The 21,748-nt window shown below is 45.7% G+C and overlaps 1 protein-coding gene across 1 annotated transcript in view; it reads left to right on the top strand.

Annotated features, from left to right (window-relative positions):
* LOC130194177 (carboxyl-terminal PDZ ligand of neuronal nitric oxide synthase protein-like) overlaps nt 1–21,748 on the top strand; it is a 124,997-nt gene that overhangs the window by 40,200 nt on the left and 63,049 nt on the right. The window contains exons 3-5 of the mRNA XM_056415070.1: nt 1,503–1,595; nt 4,182–4,240; nt 20,860–20,968. Coding sequence (XP_056271045.1) covers nt 1,503–1,595; nt 4,182–4,240; nt 20,860–20,968 — 261 coding nt within the window. The remainder of the gene's footprint in view (nt 1–1,502; nt 1,596–4,181; nt 4,241–20,859; nt 20,969–21,748) is intronic.

The raw sequence follows: 21,748 nt of genomic DNA, 5'->3' as shown, positions 1-21,748 counted from the left end.
GTGTTTTTTGTTACTTATTTACCGACTCCACAACTGAAGAACGGCTCTTGCCGTTATACCCACTTCACTGCTTTCATGTGAACTGTGTGTGAAGTCTTTAAAGGGGAGAACTAGAAGACATGTATAGTAAGTATAGAGTGGCCTCACAGGGACCACAGCAAAGGACCATCCGCAGACGGGGAGGGGCACAGGATCACGATATATTATGGATCCATAGAAGGCGACGGAAACACGAGTGATGGACACGTTCAACGCTTTTTCTTTTGTGAGGCGTTGCATATTTTGTGCGCCCAGAGCTGCCAGAATCTCTGTATTATGGCAGATCCCAGTGAGCGCAAGGTCACTTATGAGAACTTCATTAAACCTGTGGCGGCATCAGTCAACTATTTGTGTGTGTGTGTGTGTCTGTTGGCCCGACCGTGAGGAATGAAGCAAGTACGCTTGTGTGATTGGAGAACTGTCTCCCTGTTGTTGCCGTCTCCAGTCTGGATTCCTCCCTTCAAGCTTTGCACCGAGCAGATTTCCCTCGAGTGATCAAGAGGCAGACCAGAATAAAATCAGAGAAAACGAGGTGAATCGTGGAGCATATCGGGGGGCGGAGGGATCAACGTTCCCGATTATTCAAAAATTCTTCACTTGGCTGTTGTCTATTTATCATTAGTGTTGCACGTTGCATCGGAGTGGATGGGAACACCAGCTGTATTATTCGGATTCTTTTCTTCACAAAGTGTGGAAGAGGAGTTCAACTCACTCAGTGAGGGTTTTAATCGTGTCTTAACACAATTGGAGTGCCGCTAGAGGAAGAGCTCCACAATTCACACACTTACTGGTTAATAAGCGCCTCGTTCAAGTTTTTTTGTTGTGGTCATTCTGTTTTTCCAGCAAACTTTAAATGTTCTTCCCGACCGAATGACCCTCTGCACTTTGTGCAGAAAGCTGATAGTCTAAAATGTCTTGCCTGGCCGGTCATAGCTTGACATGCTGTCGGTCGGTGGGGTAAACGGTTGGGGAACCCTTTGGCCTTCATGGGCTGACAAGAACCCACAAATGAATATGAGAAGGATCCAGAGACATTTCATGTTCCAAGACATTTTCCAGCAAAATGTATAGATAGGCCACCGCCAACTTGCTAAAACCTGTACTATATATTTGAGATAATGGCGAACTATGATTTAATTGTATGCAGTTTTCTTCTCCAGCTCCCCCAATGTTAACATGGTGCTACATGACCGAAAAATGGCCAGAAAAAAAGCATTTTTGTCCACCACAAGTGATATTAAAGGTCATCCCCGGTCATCTGATTATCACAGAGGATGTTGTGGCTTTAACAAAGTCAAGACATTGTCTAATACTGTCCTCCAGCTACATATCATATTGGTTTTTTTTCTGCCTCCAGACGGACTGAACCCTCTTCAAATATGTGAGGGGCTGTAAGGGGATGTCATTCTCCATCAAATATGAAAACATTTCTTTTCTCTCTCTCTCTTCCCCCCCCTCTGCAGTATGAATTCAAGGTGAAAAACATCAAGAAGAAAAAAGTCAACATCGTGGTGTCTGTCGAAGGCGTGAGAGTCGGCTTGAGGAAAAAGAAAAAAGTGAGTCGCCGTTTTCTTTTCTTTTTGTACTCTCTTTTCTGTCTTATATTCAATATAATATTTTTTGGGTGGCGTCATGGAAGGGTACGCTGCCAAGAAGAAGGAACGTGTGAACGCTTTAAAGCCAACGAGCTTTCAGTACGGGCTCCAATGTCTGGTCTACTCGGCTTCAATCGGCATCGAGAGTTTCTTTGGGGATTCTCTCCAGGAGCAAATAAACGTATTAAGCTGTACCGGCTGGGTTATGCATTACATTAATCAGAATATTCAGGATATCTGTGCACGCTTAACTGCATTGACTGTCTTCAGTGACGAGCCCATCACGGCTCCAGGTGGCTCGCTGCCTCTGGCTCCATTTCGGTTTTTCCCCATAGAGGACAAAAAACCCACTGAAAGCTCTGCACACGGATCCACAGACATCATCCGGAGTAACTCTGTTGCGAGCGCTGTATGGATTCTACTTTGTGTGCTTTGCCTCATTAGCTGCAGACATGAGGCCGATGTCGAGAAGCCCGGAGAGCTGGAAAGGATGAATTAGTGAGCGGCCTTTCAATTCCTGCTCCCAGTGTGCTGGAAATCTCTTCTTTCCCTGAAGCTTCTGTCTATCGTCGGACAACTTGCAACTCTCTTTCTTTCTTTCTTTTCCCTACAGTTATTACTCAACTGTTTGGCTCATTGCGTTTCAATCACACACTGTGGGGGTTTAAGCGCTAATAATCACAGAAACATTCCAGGTGTGGGTGGTGATCGATCTCTGGAGTGGAGACATTGTGAGGGAGGACAACGACTAAGAGAGGAGAAGTAAATATGTGGGGGGAAGATGTCGAAGGGAAAAGAGGGATGGAGGCTAAAGAGCGAAGGGACGAGCCAAGGAGAAAACATGAAGGACACGATGGTGGGAGCGCGGCTCTGTGTTTCAGCCGTGGTCCACAGAGACCCGAGGGGACGGCACCTGCCGAGAATCCCAGAGAGTCTTCCAGGCGGATGGAACCCAAAGGGCCGTCCATCCTCCTCAGCAGGCACGCGCCCCGGTTTATAATCTCCAGTCATTAATCCAGATTTTGAACCGTTCCGTGTTCCAAGGCTCCAGGTATTTGACTTTGAATACAGCGGACGTGCTCAGTAGTTTTTACCGGCCCGCATGTTGTTACCCTGGACTCTAATGGCTGTTGATTGATAACTGTTAAATCATTTTTACGAATACCATTAGAAATCACATTTCCTTTCGGCCTCTTTGACAGAGGACTTGTTTGCATTGAGTGAGACCTTCAGATGATTTATGATGAGATATTAATAAATCTAAATTCAGTACAAAGCTGCTACATTAGCTACAATGTTGCCACCGGTTGCCTAAAAAAACTGTTAAATGTAATGAATTGAAATTTATCGAACAAATAAGCGTCGATTAGAATTCATGATCTAAATAATGGAAATGTTAGTGCTCTAGCTTGAAGAGAGGGGGGGGGCATCTGTTAAAAGGTTATGGCTTTCCCACACAGACAAGGAAGTGTGTATGTTAAGGATGTGTCTGTTGCCTTTAAGTAACAAAGGAGGATGTATTGACCGCCTGTACATCACACACACATTACTGTCTCATTAGACGGGAGCTTTAGAGTTGACTGAATGGTCCACTAAGGAGCAGCTATTCATTACACCAATAGAAATATGTGTCGACTCATTTTTCCAGTTTTCTGTTTCCTTCTGAAAGCCTGAAACACGTGTCGATTTACTCGTAACACACATATCGTCTTTTCACAATAAATTGAAGAAACTCGGTTAGGTTTAGGCAAAAAAAACTAATTCCGGCGCATCATTTCCCCGACGGTATTAAATATATTTAACAGTCTAGGATGGGACATGCATTCTGGTAAATTTGTGGAATATTAATATGACTGCATTTTTCTCTTAGTCATTGGAATGGAATTTATGGTGGAGGAAGTTAAGGAAGCAGCGTTTCCTCTGACCTTTCGTCTCTATTATCGGTCAGATTAGATCTGCTCTGTGATTCTCTTTTTTTTCTTTTTATATAATAGAAGAACTCATGTTGTCCAAGTCGATTTTCCACAGTTCAATTCCAGATCGGGTGCAACACCCTGAAACCAAAGGAACCAAGGCAGTGAAGAAGTGAAGGAAAGGATTTGAACAGCAGTCCCCCCCGTCTGAGTTGTATTGGCTTATGACGTTGTTATTATCACCACCATCGATGGCTCAATGTCAAATTAACTGGCGGGCGGACAGAAAGGGCGCTCGATGGAAGGAGGTCTTGCCCCCCGCCCGCTTCCTCGTCTCCTTTGGCTCCCTTTTGTCAGGAAGCTGAAATGTCAAGTGCACCTGTCGGCAATCTGTTGAGCCCATCGGATGAGGTTGTGATTGACTGATCCAGTCAACAATAGCTCTGCGGGGATAGAAATCAATATGAATAATTACTGTGTGCTCATGTGTTGACATTTGGATTGTGACATTCAACTGGAGCGTAGCTTTAAATGAATGGACCGACAAGAGGGGGAGAATGCACACGAATGTCCCGGGGACGGAGTTGATCTGATATGTGCAGCAGGTCCTCCAGCTCTGCTTCTGTTTCCACAGAAGAAGGAGTGGACGTGGGACGAGAGCAAGATGATGGTGATGCAGGATCCCATTTACAGGTAACGTTGAGTTTGCACGTCACATTCCCTCCTTCTCTCGCTGAAGTCTCCGTCTAACGACTTCAGTCCTGGTTGGCTGCGTCGAGCCGGTTTCGACCAATTTGAACCCGGACTTGATAAAATGCACCGTGGCGACTCAGGAAATGAGAATCCTCGGTCTCTGTCAATGCGAGCGCTGACATTTTGCAGGAAGAAAAGATATCGTGGATGTTATATTGTATTGTGGATATTGTTGATGATAACTTTTGCTGGACTGCACAAAGACTTCAGAACAGAGATGTTTGTTCTCTCCGTTCATTTCTTTTTAATATTTTCATTTTGAGAAAAGGAAATTTAGCAGAGGCTGCAATGAAGGCCATTTTGATGATGTATTTTAATAATGCATGGACGATGAGCGTAAAAGTTACTGTCGCCATCACAGTATTGACAATTTCAGTTTTAATACCTCAAACCATAAAGCGTAAAAGTGTTTTATTAAAATAACTCCTATGGCCTTAATTCGGTCAATATTGCTCTCTTTAAACCCCTTTGGCTAAAATTAAGAACACAAGGCATGATAGAATTGAAACATGGAATACTACAGACAGAATATCAGGCTTCAAAAGTCGGAGACCTTCTGATTTAAAGTTCAGATCAGAATAAATGATTTATGCAGATCAGAGTGAATGTCATCAATAGTCCCTCAGCGACAGATGTGTGTGTGTGTGTGAGAGAGAGAAAGAGAGATCTTGGGTGACATTCCTCTGTTCCACCGCACAGTATTGGGACCATAAATTTCCTGTTCAGTCAGTCCAAATGCCACAGGAGCATCATCCTTTGATTTGAACCCCTACCATAGGTTGTTGTCAGCACACACACACACACACACACACACACACTTGGTGAGACCTGTGATGGGTGCATGACTAATAAGGAACAAACATGTACAAGTAGAAAGAAACAGACACACACAGTTCTTGTTCTGTATCGAAAGACTCATTTTTATCCGCTCTTCCTCGGTACACACAAACACACGGCGACACTCTCTCACGCCGAGGCGGGCACAACTCTGACGTGCATCCAGGAGCCCAGTTGGAGCTTTGGGCTTTTGGAAATGATTCTGTCAGAAAGATGGATTTTTGCAGGGCAGTTTCTGTCAGCATCTTTAGCTTAGACTTTCTGAAAGATCTAGCTTGTCACAGGAGGCTGGGGAGAGGGGGAGGGGCCACTCGCTCAGTGTCTGTCCAATGGGTCAGACCCAACAATCAGTCACAGGCGTCTGCCGAGCTGAGCGTGACAGATCCTGATGACATCTCATCTTTTCCGTCCAACTTGGTTCCACAATGACGGTCAAAACACTCAAATATTCAGCCTCCGCCGTGTGAAATGGAACCCATAATCCTTCTTACCTGACGGGCAAGGATTTATGTTTCACGTGAAGCTGGGCGCACACGGTACGAAGTCAAGCCAACGCTCAGGATTTCTGTGCTCGCACCGTGTGGTCCAATCGTCGGGCCGTCAAAAATACATCCATATATCCGACGGCTGGTACACGGCTCTGGTCGCGGCAATGACCCGTCAATCACAGTGAGCCGCCCGAAAGCATACCAGCTTTATGGTCCGTTTGTCTTCAAACGGGACCAATCATCGACTAAATGAACATCATGCTGTGTGGAAGAAGACTTGTAACTAGCGATTGAGACCATAAACTCATGTTAACAATGTTTACTAAGGGGAACAAATCAAAAGAGAAGTTGAGTCATTTCCTCATAGACTTCTATACAGTAGTACCTCTTCCTGCAACCAGAGGAGTCGTCCCCCTGCTGGCCAGTGGAGGGAATGCACATTTGCGAGACACTCGGCTCTCACCTCTGCTTTGAACAAGGGTGAAAACCCCAGTCACACAAGAGTGGCAGTCAGTCTCTTGCCCTTGTTCTATAATCAGATTAAATTAATTTAACTCACGTTTCGTCCGTGTGCTGCCCACAGGTCACTTCATAACCAAGGAGTTAGGACAGCGCTGTGATATCCATCTTCTTTCAAAGTCTTGCCAAGCTGGAAATTAATTCGTAATCAATATGCAAGGAGCGCAGTTCATATCTCACAGCTTGAGCACCATGTATCGGAAGCGGCACGCAGCGTCTGTCTAGTTTAAAGAGGAGAGATTATACGGCTGATGCGGGAACGCTCTAGCGCAATATGTGTCCGCCCCACATGGTTAAAGTGTAAATTAGAAGAGGCTTCTGGAGAGAGAGAAATTCGCCCATGAGAAAACATGCTGTTTTTTAATGATCTGTTTGAATGTAAGATGACGTAATACATCTAGCGTTTTCTCGAATGCAGAGAGAACTAGAACGGGCACTCGGTAGAGCGCATACCTTCGCCGCAGCCACTTTTTTGGTACCTTTCCATGACCTTGACCTTTGACCCGATCGATCCCAAAGTCTAATCAAATGGTCCCCGGATAATAACCAATCATCCCACCAAATTGCATGCGATTCGGTTTAATACTTTTTGAGTTATGCAAATAACACACAAACACACACATACAAATTAATAAATACACAGCGATCAAAACATAAAAATGCACGCACATCAAAGAGTCCTAAATTATCCTGTTTTTTCTATATTCACAGCGACCGGACGGCGCGTGTCTTAAATCGTTTGGGAGGATTTAGCCGAGATGTTTTGCGTTTCATCTTCCGCTGCTTTGTAGCCGGAGCCGGTGTCGCCCACGTGGTGGTGGATGGCCTCGGCGGCAGCTGGCAAGGGATAAAGTATATATCTATCTATCTATCTATCACATTCAGACATTCAAAACTGGTCTCGGGACACTTCCTGTAACCCCCTGTTCTGTGTCTCCTCTGTCTCCTTGATTGTTTAATTCCCTTCACCTGCCCTCAGCCACTCCTGTTCCTCTGATTGCTTCATTCCCTGCACCTGCCCTCAGCCACTCTCGTCTCGTTAGTGTCTAATGCCGTACACCTGTTTCCCCCCCCCTATATATTGGGCCTGTCTTTCCCTTGTCACCTGTTGGATTGTTGTCTTCAGTTCTGTCTTCCTTGTTCTCTTTGTGCCATGTCGTTGTACCGGCCTCTCTTAGTACCTATCGCTGACCTGAGTTTTTGTATGGAACCTTTTGCCTCAGTAAAAGGAGTTTTTGTTATTTCCCTGGAGTCCTGTCCTGTTCCTCGCTATCCGTGACACTTCCACTGGCTTCTTTTATTTTACCAGATCGCAACTGTAAATCCCACGTGTCAACTAAATATCGTAGTACCTCCGAAGGGTCTTAAACTGCGTGTTTCTCATTCACACATGGACAACACGTGACAAGAAAACTGTGGTAGCTCCTAAAATGGCCATTAAGTCGCAAACCAGACCCCAGAAGCTCTAATGACGACCAATCCAAAGAAATCTTCTTCTTAAAAAACTTTTTTTACTATCAGGCTTTCACGAATGTTTACTGGATGCATGAGTGCCTTTGTCATTATGCTGGTCCATTGTCTGCTTGTACCTACACTGTCAGCGACATCATTGCACTTATCATTCCTAAAGAGTGGAAATGCTGTTGTGGCGATTGCATGGAGCCTGGGGCAATTCTCCGTTTCTTTTTCTTTCTTTCCTTGCAAAAGGTGTGAGGAAGTGTTTATCTCGGAGTAAATGCAGAGAGGTTACAGGGGCCCTCCAGCCTGTGTGCCGTGTCAATATACAGTCCTCTAAATAAGTCCCAGGTTGTGGCTCTAGCGGAGACACGAGTTATGAGCGGTTCAACCAAAAGAGTCGATTCGCCCTCTCAGATTGTGCCATCAGAAAAATAACTACGTCACATAAAAGCTGATTATGATTTTCTCCCTTCTTTCCAACGTGAGTACAGCGGCCGCTGCTCTCGTTAAAGCGCTCAGTTTCCCCGCCATAGCTTTCCGTGTCACCACCAACCTATCGATCGGGGCTGTGTTTCGAACGAAGCCGAGATGCGGCCACATGCAACCTGCGAGAGGTGGTGCACAATCGAACCGCCCACTGCTCAACCAAACGCCTCTCTCCTCGGAAGCAACGGACATGTTTATTATCACTAATGAGCTTCTTTTTTGTTTGTTTTGCCATCACGTACAGAATGATTTTTGCACTCAACGGGTCTGGACTAATGGACTCGTGGCTGACAAACGCTTTCCCGTTTTCTTTGTCCAAATGTTTCTTTGCAAATTCTGCTGAAAAGAACCTTTTTGAAAACGTCGAACAGAGAAGGGGAGAAACTGGGACGCTGCAGTTGTAGAAATTGGAGCGTAAACCTGATAAAGCTTTGTGGTCAGAGAGGCAACATGTGACTCACACCTGTGTCTGTAGTGCTCATGGCCCATGATATCTAAAACTGTAATATGCTCCTACTTTTAAAAATGTTTGTATTATACAACCCCAAAAAGAATCATAGTACTTTTTCTCTCCCTGGATTGGCCCGGAGAATAATTTCCTTTTTCAATAGAGTTGAAGCCTGTCTCACCCGTAATGAGCAGCGCGCAGCCCAGGATGATGAAGTACACCCCTATGCACTGCTCTCTCTTTGTCGAATTTCCATTAAAGTGAGCAAAATGATCTTTTGTAGCGAAGTTTCCGGCAGCTATAATGTGCACCAGAAGGTTGCATTCCCATACTGAAGAGTATATCTCTGCAAACACAATGGCTATTTGAATACTTGTGGTGTTGTAATAAAGGGAACACTTGTGTGCTTGTTTCAGTCATGTAGATATCAATATGTTACTGATTAAGAGTAAATGAAGATGGCACGAGTTTCAGGTTCCTTACTAAAGCAGTACCGCGCTCATATAGCAGAGAAAGATATATAACATACATAATATGGTTTGCATTCATTGAGACTGAGGCTAATTTAACTTAATGTAACTTAAAAAGGTCCCTGTGACTCCCCCATCCCTCAGTTGTTTTTTATCATCCTCCTCCTGCATGTACACGAGGATACCTCCACCATGACAGTTTACAACATATTGCCTGCATAGGGCCATACCTTCTCAAATCTCCCAATTTACCTGTAAGAAATGCATGCAACGCTCACTTTGCCCGTAACCATGACGCAGAGGACATTGGCGGTATAGGTGGAAAGGGTTCAGCCGGCGAGGAGGACTTCTCGCCCCTTTTCCTCGAGCCATTTTCTCTTTAATACACACAAGTGTAGATATCTCTTCTCTGTCTCCTAACACACACAGGAAGTGTGTGTGTGTGTGTGTGTGTGTGTATATTTTACATTCCAACTGCCAGAGAACCGCCGCCTCGGGGCAAACGCAGCAGACCAACTCGGTCAGTAGTGGACCACAAGCCCCTGGATCAAGAACACATCGCCGCCCACTCCCATCAAACTGGCAGCTCGAACTCGTATAGCCCGGCTCACACAATTCGAGGCAAACAGCATCCACATACACACAAGACTTGTATCCAATTTGAAAACAAAAACACACACACACACACACACAATCTTTATTTGTCTATTGTGACTCGAGGCCGCCGACCAACTCAGAGCTGCAGCCGCAGGGCTGAGAGCGAAAAGACCTTGAAGGGGTGAAACGACACTAAATGACGTCATCCTACATAATACACTTCACGAGCTATTCAATGCGTGTTCAATCTGCATTATGTATGTCTCAAAATCAATTTTCCTGCGCATATGTGCAGATGAAAACCACCTGGAAGCACCAAGAATGATGTTTTTATGGTAAGAGAAGAACCTCCAGATCCCCACACAGGTTCACTAAATGTTAAGGTTGGGGGTCCTCATGGTTTATTTTTTGAGTCTACATTAACACATAAACCAGCCACCTGCTGAGTGAATCTGCAAATGTTTTTTTAAAATTCCTCCCCCTTTTGGTATTTCAGAACTCACATAGTCCCAAGATAAACAGATGGCAGATGCAGAAGGTTAGAGGTCCAGAATACAACTTTCTCGTGATGATGCATTGCTCCAAACTGATGCAACCAATTGTTGGTAGTTTGTGATTTGAGTTATATTATATATTATATTCTTAAATTCTTCAGCAACGAGCTTCATCCACTGACTATTCTTTTTAGGTCTCCTGGGAGTAAATGTGTAAACCTAAATACCGTTGTTCATCAGGTCACAGCAGGTTCTTGCGTTACGGGTGCTTATTAAAACTTGCCTTTTTAATGTTTATTATAATTAGACATTTGGCAGTAAAACCGGTTATGCATTTTCTCATCTCAAAGGGAGGAATTATTACATTTACAATAAAATGTGCTGTGGATGTGACGTTTTTCTGTCTGGCTTTGACAGCTATATAACAACAGACACATTCAATATTGTATGTGAATGGTAATACATATGAATCATATAGTTATTCAAACTTTTAAAAGGGAGACTGAATGTTTGACAAATACGTGGCAACCTTGTCGTGACGAATCAGACGGCTGTTATTTTAGATACGCCGGTATTAGTTTATTGCAGATATCATATCTGAGTTAACAGATGTGTTGGCAATCATCACTACATTGACGCATGGCGTAGCAAATAAACAAGACAGTCATCATATTCACCTTATTGACTTATCGGGCCATGATATATGCACGTGGCCTCAATAATGTTGGCTGACCTAGATATTGCTGTTAACGTTCCATTTATTTTGGACATTTTGTTCCTTTTTTCAAGATCCAATTCTGATTCATTTCTTTAATCAAGTTCAGTGCTTAGATTATGACTCTAATATATTAGCATCACGTCTTTGGCAATGAATGATCCTAAAATGACAATAATATCGTGAGATATGAATTATTTCAGTTCCTGACGACCTATAGCTGACGAGAACATTGCCATCCAAAGAGGTGTGTGTGTGTGTGTGTGCGTTTTCGTGTGCGTTTGTGTTTATTGCTGTTATCCTCTGAGAAGGTGTTCCTCTCCAGCTTCTGCTGAACAGTCTATATTAGCAGCTTGTTTCCCCCCCCCCCCCCCCACATACACACACACACACACAATCCTCACTCTTACCCTCTCCACTGAGCAGCTCCCGCCCTCCCCAATTAAAGCCAATCTCGTGTTTGTGTGCCGCAGAAACACCCCGATCATGTGATATGGACAGCACGCTTTGATATGCGACGTACTCCCCCCACACACACAACCACACACGCACACACACACCCACCCACACAGAGACATGTGATCGTGGGCTCCCTTCCTCAAAGGGGAAGAACTCCTAGAAGGTAAAAGGAAATTGAGAGAACAATTTCCCTCAGCACAGGTATACTCTCCCGGAATATAGTGACCTTGAAAGTTTTTTTTTTTAAACTCGCATTACAAAGGAACACCGCTTCAAAGTAATGGAAGTACAAAAAGAAGCTCGACAGCATATCCTGGTTCGTCTTTTCAGAGGGACTATTTCTACCGTGAGAAAACATATTTCGAGTAACTTGGTGATTTTTTTTCCCAACATGCTTTGTTCACCACAGACACAATTACATTCTCCTGCTTTGTGTTGTGGTAGCGGAAGGAATCTCAGACAAGTTGATCTCTTAAAACCTAAGAAGCAGCAGCATCGGTCAAGTGAGACCGTCGACACTTTTAATTCATCTTCTTTTTGCAAGATCTCCTGGACCGCCCCAACAACTCCTGCGCACTGGTTTGACCCAGCGCTCCTGCTGACCGCTAGCTACGACAGTCTTTAGTAAAAGCACACAGCCTCATCCCAATTAGCTGTAAATGATCGTTAAATACTCAACCATTCAAATGTATTTTTTAGCTCCTCAGGATTTGACATTTTGTTCCAACTGAAATCCAGATAACAAAGATTCAAGATTCAAGATTCAAGATGTCAATCAATACACACACAGGTGTGCAGGAATGAGAGGGCAACAATGAACACAAATGTACAGCAAGCAACAAATACAAACAACACAAATTTTGTGTGTAGTGTGTGTGTGTGTGTGGTGTGTGTGTGTGTGTGCAGTTGTGTGGGTCTGTGTGGGGTCCTGGTGTGTGTGTGTCTGGAAGGGGGTCCTTGAGGCCTGAGGAAAGTTCTCATGCCTGTGAGTGTTCTTCCTGCCTCGATCGGGCTCTGTCTGCGAGGCGCCTGCCTGACCAGTGCAGTTCTGACATGCTCCTGTTGGTCAGATCCCCGATCTCTCTCTCTGCTGCCGTCTCCTGGGGGGTGTACCTCTCCTCCTGGTGCCGCTGCATCTGCACTCTCCCTGCAACAGCCCAGTCTCAGAAACCAGGCTGTCACCTTCTCTCCTGCTGCGCCAGCAGGCAGCGCACACCTGGCTGCCTCCTCTGGTTCAGCGCTCCTCTCATTTCTTAGTGAAGCTGGAAGGACTCCTCTGGAACTGCCCTTCCCAGTTTTCCTCAGCTGCCTGAGCTGGTATGCCTGCTTCTCTTTCCTTGTTCAGCCTTTCTGCTATTTGCTCCTCTGTGTGAGAGTGTCCTCGCTCAAGTTATCCAGGTACCCCCCTTCTCCACAGTGGTAAGTCGTCCCCTCTGTTGTTGTCCAGTCCGTTGTTGTTATCCCCTCCCCTAGTTGTCCTGGCCTCCCTTTTGGTGACATTTCATGATGTGTTGTTGTCCATGGTGACCAGATCATCAGCTCCTCCTTCACCAGCCTTCGCTTCTGTCGGAGATCAGGGCCCACCACCGCTGTGTCGTGATGGTTGATGATGGTTGTGGTGTTGAACCTGAGCGACTGGATGTGTAGTCATGTGTACAGGGGGGGGCTTGATCAGGGTGAGGGGGGGGATCCTGGGTTCAGTGGGGAGGCCTGTGAGGTCCTGACCACCTGCCACCTGTGGCTGGGGCCCACCTGACAGTCCATCCAAGCACACAGGGGGGTGTTCAGTCCCAGAGCCATCAGCTTGCCAGCCAGTCAGGAGGGGACTGCTTACAGAAAGCTGAACTATAATCAAGAATCAGAAAGCTGAACTATAATCTCTGACAGTCCAGATGAGAGTGTGGTGAGTGTACCTAGTGAGAGAGTCATGTGTGTGATTGGGCGATAAGCACAGGCAAACTGCAGCTGGTTCCATGGGGGGAAGGGAGAAGGTCCATGGAGGAAGGTCAGAATTTATCTAGTCCTCGATTGTGAGGGCCGGAGCGGTTCATGACGGTACAGGTGAGGCTGGCATTTGGGCACACAGGGACAATAGTGGATCTCCACAATAGTGGATCCACGGACTCAGCAGGGGACCAGGGAGAGGTTGAGGGAGGTGGTGGACACTGCTGGTAGCTGGCAGAGCCGTTAGCACACAGATAGCCCACAGACCTGCCAGCACCCTCTGTGTTCACCCCAACAGAGCCCTCTCACACTGTGCTCCTCCACAGAGAGTGTGTGTGTTCATCCCATCCAGGTGTGTTCATCCCCAGCGGTAGAGTGGTGTTGTTGTGTTCGCAGTGCTTGTTGTTGTTGTGCTAGCCTCAAACCGTGTCAAAAATGAGTTCAGGTCGTGAGTTCAGGTCGTCCGGCAGGCACCATGGCTGCGCCTGGTTCTGGGTCTGCTCTAGTGTGATAGCTAGCCCGTAGCCAGCGCCGCTGGTGTCGCTGTGCTCCATCTGGATTTCACTTCTGTCCGGTACCTCCTTTTGGCGCCCTTCCCCCTCCTCAGTCCATAGACCGCTGCCTCGTCCATGTCCATGATGCGGGCGGATACAAGACCGAGAGGGCAATGCGTACGGGCAGCACAGCTTCACGGATGGATCTATCAACCCACGGCTTTTGGTTAGGAAAGACCCTAACTTTTACCGTGGGGTCTTTGTGTCATCTGGATCCTCTGACTGGATTCGTATCAGGAAAAAAAACAGTCGCAGGCTCTTAACGGTCACTGTGATGTCCAGGAAAAATAGTTTTGCGGGGCCAGGTCAGGTCTCTGTCCCCCGCTGCCAGATCAGAGGGACCCCCGTTGCTCTCGGGGTTATCACAGTGCTGGGCTCCGCCCAAAAATACTGACGGGAAAACAACACGAGTCAGAGTCAAACGTTTAAAGTCTCACCACACTGCGGTGTCACCCTTAGCTTCTCTGCCAGACTCCTCCTCCTCCTCCTCCCAGTGTGATTCATAAAGGGGAAGGTAAAACCTAAAATAATAAAACATCTGCACAGCACCAGGTCGTGCCTCTGCGGCTGCTTTCTGGGTCCTGGGTATTATTCCAGCAACTCCTGCTTTGCCCGACACAGTGAAACCTCGAAATTAACTTTTTACAATTTATGCCCGCGAGGAAGCCGATGGCACCTGCTTCAGCGGCACCTGTTAATTCCCTTTGGCCTCCTTCGGATCCAAGTAGCGAGACGGAACCTCTATTAGTCATCTCCTCTCGGACAGCTGTTTCTTGACACCTCCACAAACCCGTTTCATTTTTTCCGAGGTGTCTCTCTGAAGTCTGCAGATGGCTCGTTAATAACGAGATGTCGAGCGGAGCTAATCAAACATGACTTCCACAAATGGGTCGCTGATAAAAAAGACAGACAATTTGTTTTCAAATGTTTAAAAAAAGAAAAGAAAAAGTCTCTTTCTCTGGGAATATAGTTTATAAGCTTCTCTCCACAAGCAGCAGCCCCGGTCGTCATTCAGCGTATTGATCACCTCTGTCCTCAGGATTAAGGACTCCGAGGCTAGAGCGCTGTGTTATTTCTGTTGCTAACACTTAGAGAGATTGGACTTTCTGAGAACATAAAGTCTGTGCTTCAGTTTGTGTGTTTGCATTAACGTCTTCCTCCCACGCTGATCGGCCCTCTCAGGCTGCAGCCGCTGCTGTAGAAGTTAATAGACGATTCAGTTCTCATTTCCTTTCCCTCTGCCCACTCAAAATCACTATAAATACACACACACACACACACACACACACTTAGTGTTCTCCATCTTAAATATACAGTTGCTTTTAATTCATACTCGACTGTTTTAAATTCTTCCCAATGAAAAACACCATGAAAAGGAGTTGGTCACGGAGAACTTTCCCTTTTTAAGTTTTCTTTTCTCACAGCTTTGAAGTTCCCAGACACCAGACGTTCCCCCTTCGCCGGCTGCACGATTCACTTATTCTTTATTTGTGCTTCATCAACATGAGTATTTTTCCTGTATTGAAAGTAATAGTGCCTTTAGCTGTCTGCTCGGGAATGTTGCTCATATCGACCTCCATCAGCTTCACTGCTGGCCGCGGGCGGAAAAAACAAGTCGCGTACACAAGTCGGAAGGTTTGAAGAATGTGGAACATAATCGGAAGGCAGATGTTCCCCTAAATGACAGTGCGGATATAAAAAGTTTATTATAACTGCGCCCAGTGGTAAAACGTCAACACTTAAATATGCTGTTGTCCAACCCGATTAGTATCTGTTGTGGAGCTCCCGGTCCAGTCGCCCAGTCCTCCTCAGCACCGAGCCGTCGGCTCAGTTGTCTCTCCATTGTTCTGAGCCCTTAATGTATTTCATGTGTGTTGGCTGAAAAGCAGAGGTTGAATGGTCTTCCTCAAACATCACAACGAGGTCCATTTTCAGCTGTTCTGGAGCTCTCCGTGGTACCACGCACTCTACCTTTAGATCTCAAACGATTGAATGAATGACCGCCGTGTCCTAAATAATCAAAGTGGCCACTCGCATCCCCTGAGAAAAATACGGATTTTTATAAAAAGCGGGAGAGCAGGAAGAGTAGAATGCACTACGGGAAGAGGGAGGAGAGCGAATGGACGTGGAGGAGTGTTGATAGTTGGTGAAGGAGGTGCGGTGAAGACGGGAGGATAAGAGGAACACGTTAATGAGAAAACGTCGCTCAGCAGCAGTGTGACGTCATTACCGTCGAGACTTTTCACATGCGTGCCGCGAAAAAGCTGACGGGGACTTTCCAGAAAGATTCCCCCAATTCGGTCTGACTCACGAAATGTATGATCCCGTCGTGTCTCCTCCTCTTTCATTCGGTTGCTTAGGATAAAAGATATTTGAATTTTTTTGTCGGCAGCGAGGAGACCACATGAGATTCAAGTCCTTTGAAACGTCAGAATTGGAGCATTTCCTCCACCTCTCCCTCTGTCTGTAATCTCCTATTTATTAACTCACTTGGTCCTTTTTTCATCCCCGGCAAAGTTTAGATTTTCATTCTCCGCCTAAAACCGTTTCTTCACTGTAGTTTCTTCCTCCGCCTGGTGTGTTGATAAAAACATCACACATTCCATTTATTCAGTCACCCTGCAAGATGCCGTGTGTGTGTGTGTGAGTTTTTTGTTTTTACCTTTTTGTAAATAAGCATGAATAGAAATGAAACTGAGCCGCTAACTTCCCTCCTCGACTAGACTAACGAGTGCAGGAGGAAATGTCTGCTCGATGATGAAGTCGTCTTCATGTAATTCCAGAGTTTTGTTGGAGGTTGAGCTGACACAACAGCATTCCTGATTGTTCTGGAAAAGATTAACGGTCTGCGTGGGATCAAAAATAAATCCAATATGCGGAGAAACCTCTTTAAATGCCCTTCTGGGTCTCACGCTGAAGTTCTGAGCCAAGACGCATTTAACCGAGGAGCAACGGCAAATGGAAACGTTGTCTAACGCAACTGTCAGAAGCGAAGCGTTCATTTCGGTAATCGCGACGCAGACGTGGACGTCCCGCTGACGGGCCGCCGGGCTCTCGCTGTCAAACGGCTAACACGCATTCAAACTGTAATCAGGAGAGAGAGGAGAGGATTTATTAATAATTCACTGACTACAGAAAGGTGCATTTTAGGACTCGTCAAGATGTTTAAGATATTAATCCACAGATCAGTGTTTCCAGGGCGACGCACTTTATGTATTCCACGCATGTTTCGCTGTCGCTGGAGCTTCTCTAGGTAGCCAAGAACCAGGAGGGTAAATGCTGGGAGATATATTGATATTAATATTAATACAGATGGGTTTGCTCTTTGTTGGTCACACACACACACACACACACACACCTGTAGCACAGCCTGATCTGGCACAGGTGCGTTATTGTATTGATTCTCTGTAAGTGTGTGTGTGTCCATGCAGCGTGCTCTTAGCCTTTTGATTTATAGCAGTTTCACAGGCAGCGATTGATCAGAGGAAAAATGACAGGGGCCTCTTTAATCAAGCCCACTCCATAACTGGAACATCACAGCCCACCCCCCCCCCGCACGGTAGACTACCAACAAGGTGTGTGTGTGTCAAACTCCTCGTGAACCTCATCACACGCTTTGCTCAGGCTGTCTCTCACTTTTCTTTTCTCTCTCCCCGTCTAGATATTCACTCGGGGATCATTCACTCTCTCTCTTACCTCCACTGTCCGTCTCTCTTCTCTCCCACCTCTGGGCTTTCATTGTTCTTTCTGTCACCTCCTCCTCACTAAAACCCTCCAGTCTTTTTTTCTGTATCTCTTTCTTTTCTCGCTCCATGTGGCAGAATGGCTTCTTCTTCGTAAGGCTCTGTCAGATTACTTTGTTCTTTAACGGATCGGATTGAAAGTATATTTGAATAAATAAAAAACCAAGAGAGGACGTTCCGCCATTCTGACAGTTGGACCCTGATGGACCCTGACCGTCAAATCCATCTTGTGAGATGAAATGATCAAAGTGAATTGAAGTCGCCATCTTTCTGCCGTCTGGCCGAACATATTGGTCTCTTGAGGGAACCGCCGGTAGAGGAACTGTCTGTGCCTCTTTTTTTCCTCAACCGTTAATCCGTCAAGAGAGGCCCACTTTGATCCTGAGGCCCAGACACAAAATCATTCAGTTAGATTTTGTGTGGATTTTAATTGAATCCTTATCTTCATTTCATTCATCGATTTGTCCTCCAAAACATCTCAGATTATCTTGATTATCTGAAATGAAAAAGAAAAAAAAAAGATTAATATTGGTCACCGGGGCTCTCGGAGTGCATTTAATTCTGCAGAAAAGTTCCGTCTCGTGTTTGACTTCCACCGGCACTGATCCGCCTTCGCTCTTATCGCTCGTCCCCAACGTCTGTGCTGGGATCTGATTCCCCGCCGTGTCGCTGCTGCTGACGACTTCCTTTCTGCCAGCAGATGAAACGAGGAGCGCGACTGCGTCGCTTCCACCTCTCCGCTAAGTTGCACGGCGACCGGTTCAATTCACTCCGTGACAAAGTGACAGTCGTTCACGTGGGACCGTTGAGCGTTCCACCTTTTAAACCCCTTTTGAAAGTGAAGATAAGGAGAGTTTCCGGTGGCAGTATTTCTAGACTGGTTCATTTGGCCTTGTAAACGTCTCTGTGAACCATCCGACGCGTCTTCCCCTGGATGTTTGGCAGATCCGCCCCTCCGAGCCGGTTGACAGATGTATCTGAGCCGCCATCTCCGCGCCGCTCGGGGGATTTGTCAGCTAAGCTCACTTTCACTCACTCCTGGCTGAGCTTCACTTGTCTGGCAGCATGGAATGTTTCTTTTTTTTTTGTTGGTAGCATTGTCGACATGCTTGGAATGCGATTCGGTTCTCTGCAGGCAACGAATGGCAGAACAAGACGAGACCATTTTCCTCCCCGCTTGGGTTTTTAAAGAACGAAGTCTGTCGGGGCACTGATTTTTATCACAGCGACTGGGCGTTGTAGGGGGGGGGGGGACAACTCAAAGGTATCTGCAAAGTGCAGCTGGAAGGGTGCGGCCATCAGATGACACAGCTTGATTAAGGGCAGCAAACACAGGCAGGTCGGGAGAGTTTAAGAGTTTTTAATTAAATAAACAAAAAAGAACTGAACGCGTAGTTCAGTCTCGCGCTCTCTCTATTCCTTACAGAATCCATCTCGGCCGCTAGCCGACTTACCGCCTTAACCTTCTTCAGGCAGAGGAGACGTCACTCTTCTCCTCCCGTCTTGTTTCTTCCCTCCTTGCCCTTTTTTTCTCTCCCTGACGAGGAGATCACGATCAGGTGCGTCTCTTCGCACACCTGATCCCCATGCTCTCCTAAACGAGTGGGTGGAGCCTCCCAGTCAGGGCCCTGATCATTGGGCCTATCAGGCGTGACGTAACGTCACACCCACAGCTGTGTGCAGTAAAGGGTTAAACTCTTACGTCTTTGCTTTCTAAAGTCTTTCGATCGTATTAAAACCCTGCCACCTCGTCACCGTGGTCATAACACTGTTTGAAATATGTGCCTGCTCTGTGGGAATCTCACATTCATAACTTGTTTTTCTGAAACTGATCGCTGGCTTTTTTGAACACGTTGGGAATATTTCAAGTGATTGTGAGTAAGACGAGCCACAGCTAACGCAATCACTGAAGCATCTCTGGGAAATTAAACCAGATATATGTGTGAGTGTGAGAGAGTTTGCAGATAGCTGCGTCTGGTATTTTGTCAGTCTGCTAAGCAGAGTTGACAAAGACACCATCTATAGACATCTAGTGCTCCGCCGGTCTGGCTAACACGGAAAAGGCCAAAACAAAATACTCCAGAAATGTCACTGAGTTGTTCGGATGAGACTTCATGTTCATACAAAACTAACAAGCGTGGAAAAATCAGTCCGGCGACACATTTTGGCGGATGACTTTGCTCTCTCTCTCTCCCTCTTGGTCGTCCAATGTTTCACTGTGATAAATTTCCCCGAATACACCTCCAGGCCCCTCGATATGGCACTGATTGCCCAATTATGAAGCTGTTTGGCCCGAGGCTTCTGTTTTCATCCATCAGCTATAGTTGATATTTCATGTTTACCTGGAACACCTGCAGCTCATGAACCGGCATGAGACTGTTTTCAAATGGGCAGCAGCCTTTTTTGTATGTAGGACAGAAAATGAATTAAGTATAAATAAATAAATGCATGAATAAATACAGGAATAAATAAATGCTGAAATAAATACAGGAATAAATAGATAAATGCTTCCCACTGTGATTTAGTCTGCAAGTCTGGATTCATAAATATAACGTGATTATATAGGGCCAAGTATTGTAGTCAATAGCTCCGAGCTGTGCTCTACAGATTATTGATGAAGGTTCTATTTCCTCTGTAATGTGTTTTTTTGCTCAATAAAACAAACCCCCACCATGACTTGTTGAAGCGTCCGTTTCGTTTCCACTGAGCGTCACCGCGTTGCCGTCCGCGGTGCTTTATGTCTCCAGAAGTGTTCTTTTCTCATCATAAATTAGATCCCACGATGTTCTCTCCCGTGCAACTAAACCCGTTTTATCTGTGTTGGGCGTCCTTTGGCTCGCCCTATATTCCCGTGTGTCCCTTGGCTGAGTCCCCCCCCCCCACCACCACCATCACCAAAACTCAGTTCCACTCTCACACAGGATATTTGTGTTGTGCTCGTATTACCTCCTCTCTCTCACTGTTGTCACTTGAGATATTTTAGTTTTTTGTTCTTTGAATTTTGAAGTTTACTTTCAATGTGTGCCACTGAACCTTCTGCTTCGAAGTCCATTAGAAATAATAGAGGAAGCCCTGAAGCTTGTTTATTTATTTGTTAATACCAGTTTCCCCCCTGTGACCTAATCACAACCTTTTTTTACCCTCCATTTTGAGGCGGAGTTTGGCCGCATGCCTTCGAATTAAATAAACATTTAAAACAGTGTTTATTTTTGTCACTTTGAAAACCCCACAGAAACGGGCTGAGTGCCTGTTCTGCATCTTACGACACATTTAGAACTGCTGCCAGGCTCAGATTTTGTTTTGCATCATATTCACTTTTTTCTGACTTATTTCTTTCTATCTTTCAGAATATTCTATGTGTCTCACGACTCGCAGGATCTGAAGATATTCAGCTACATCGCCAGAGACGGACAGAGCAACGTCTTCCGCTGCAACGTCTTCAAGTCCAAGAAGAAGGTAAGAAGCTCTCCCCTCTGCAGCCATGAAGGACCTCTGGATGGAGTCCAACGGCTCACCCGGAGTCATCAAGTCAGTGATGGGATGTGGCCTGAGCCTATGGTGATTGGGTGGTCCTTGAGCAAGGCACTGGATGTGTCTGTGGCCAACAGATCACACTATGAATGGCTTCCATGTGTGAACAGAAGAGTATCTTTCTTTATCTCTGGTTTATTGGGCGTTCTTATTTTCAGACCACAGAGAAAAAGCAGAAAAACAAAAAAAACTTAAATGTCTTTCTCTCCCCTTCAGTAATGGCTATTTTGCTAACATAGTGTACAGAATACTGTTGGGAACCCCCCCTCCCCCCAAACAGCAATTGGTTTTCCTGTCCAGAAAAGTGTAAGTGTTCCTCGATCATTACTGAAGCACAACGGTGCAATTGGGCTCTTAATGTTTTGGGAAGTTGTTTCTCTTTGGGTAACTCTGCAGTCTAGTCAGTGGTTAGATTTAGGAGGTTTAAACTGGGATTTGTCAGCCCTGTGATACGTCAGCTGATATTCATATTCAATAGTGCTAACCCTCGACTAACCTTTTGTTACTATTGTGGAGAATAAAAAAGAGCTTTGCTAAAGCGACACTGTGCATTCCAGCATATTACAGACTGTTTCTTTTATCAGTGGTCAGTCCGGTTCCACCATTGTGCAGCAATTTGTTTTCTTCTTTTCGTCTTTGTTTTTGCCGACCCGTTATATGAAATAACATATTTGTAAAGATGACTTTCTACAACCTAAATGCACA

The sequence above is a fragment of the Pseudoliparis swirei genome, chromosome 5 (assembly GCF_029220125.1).
Source record: "Pseudoliparis swirei isolate HS2019 ecotype Mariana Trench chromosome 5, NWPU_hadal_v1, whole genome shotgun sequence".
NCBI lineage: Eukaryota > Metazoa > Chordata > Actinopteri > Perciformes > Liparidae > Pseudoliparis > Pseudoliparis swirei.
This window is presented reverse-complemented; position numbering and strand designations above follow the sequence as displayed.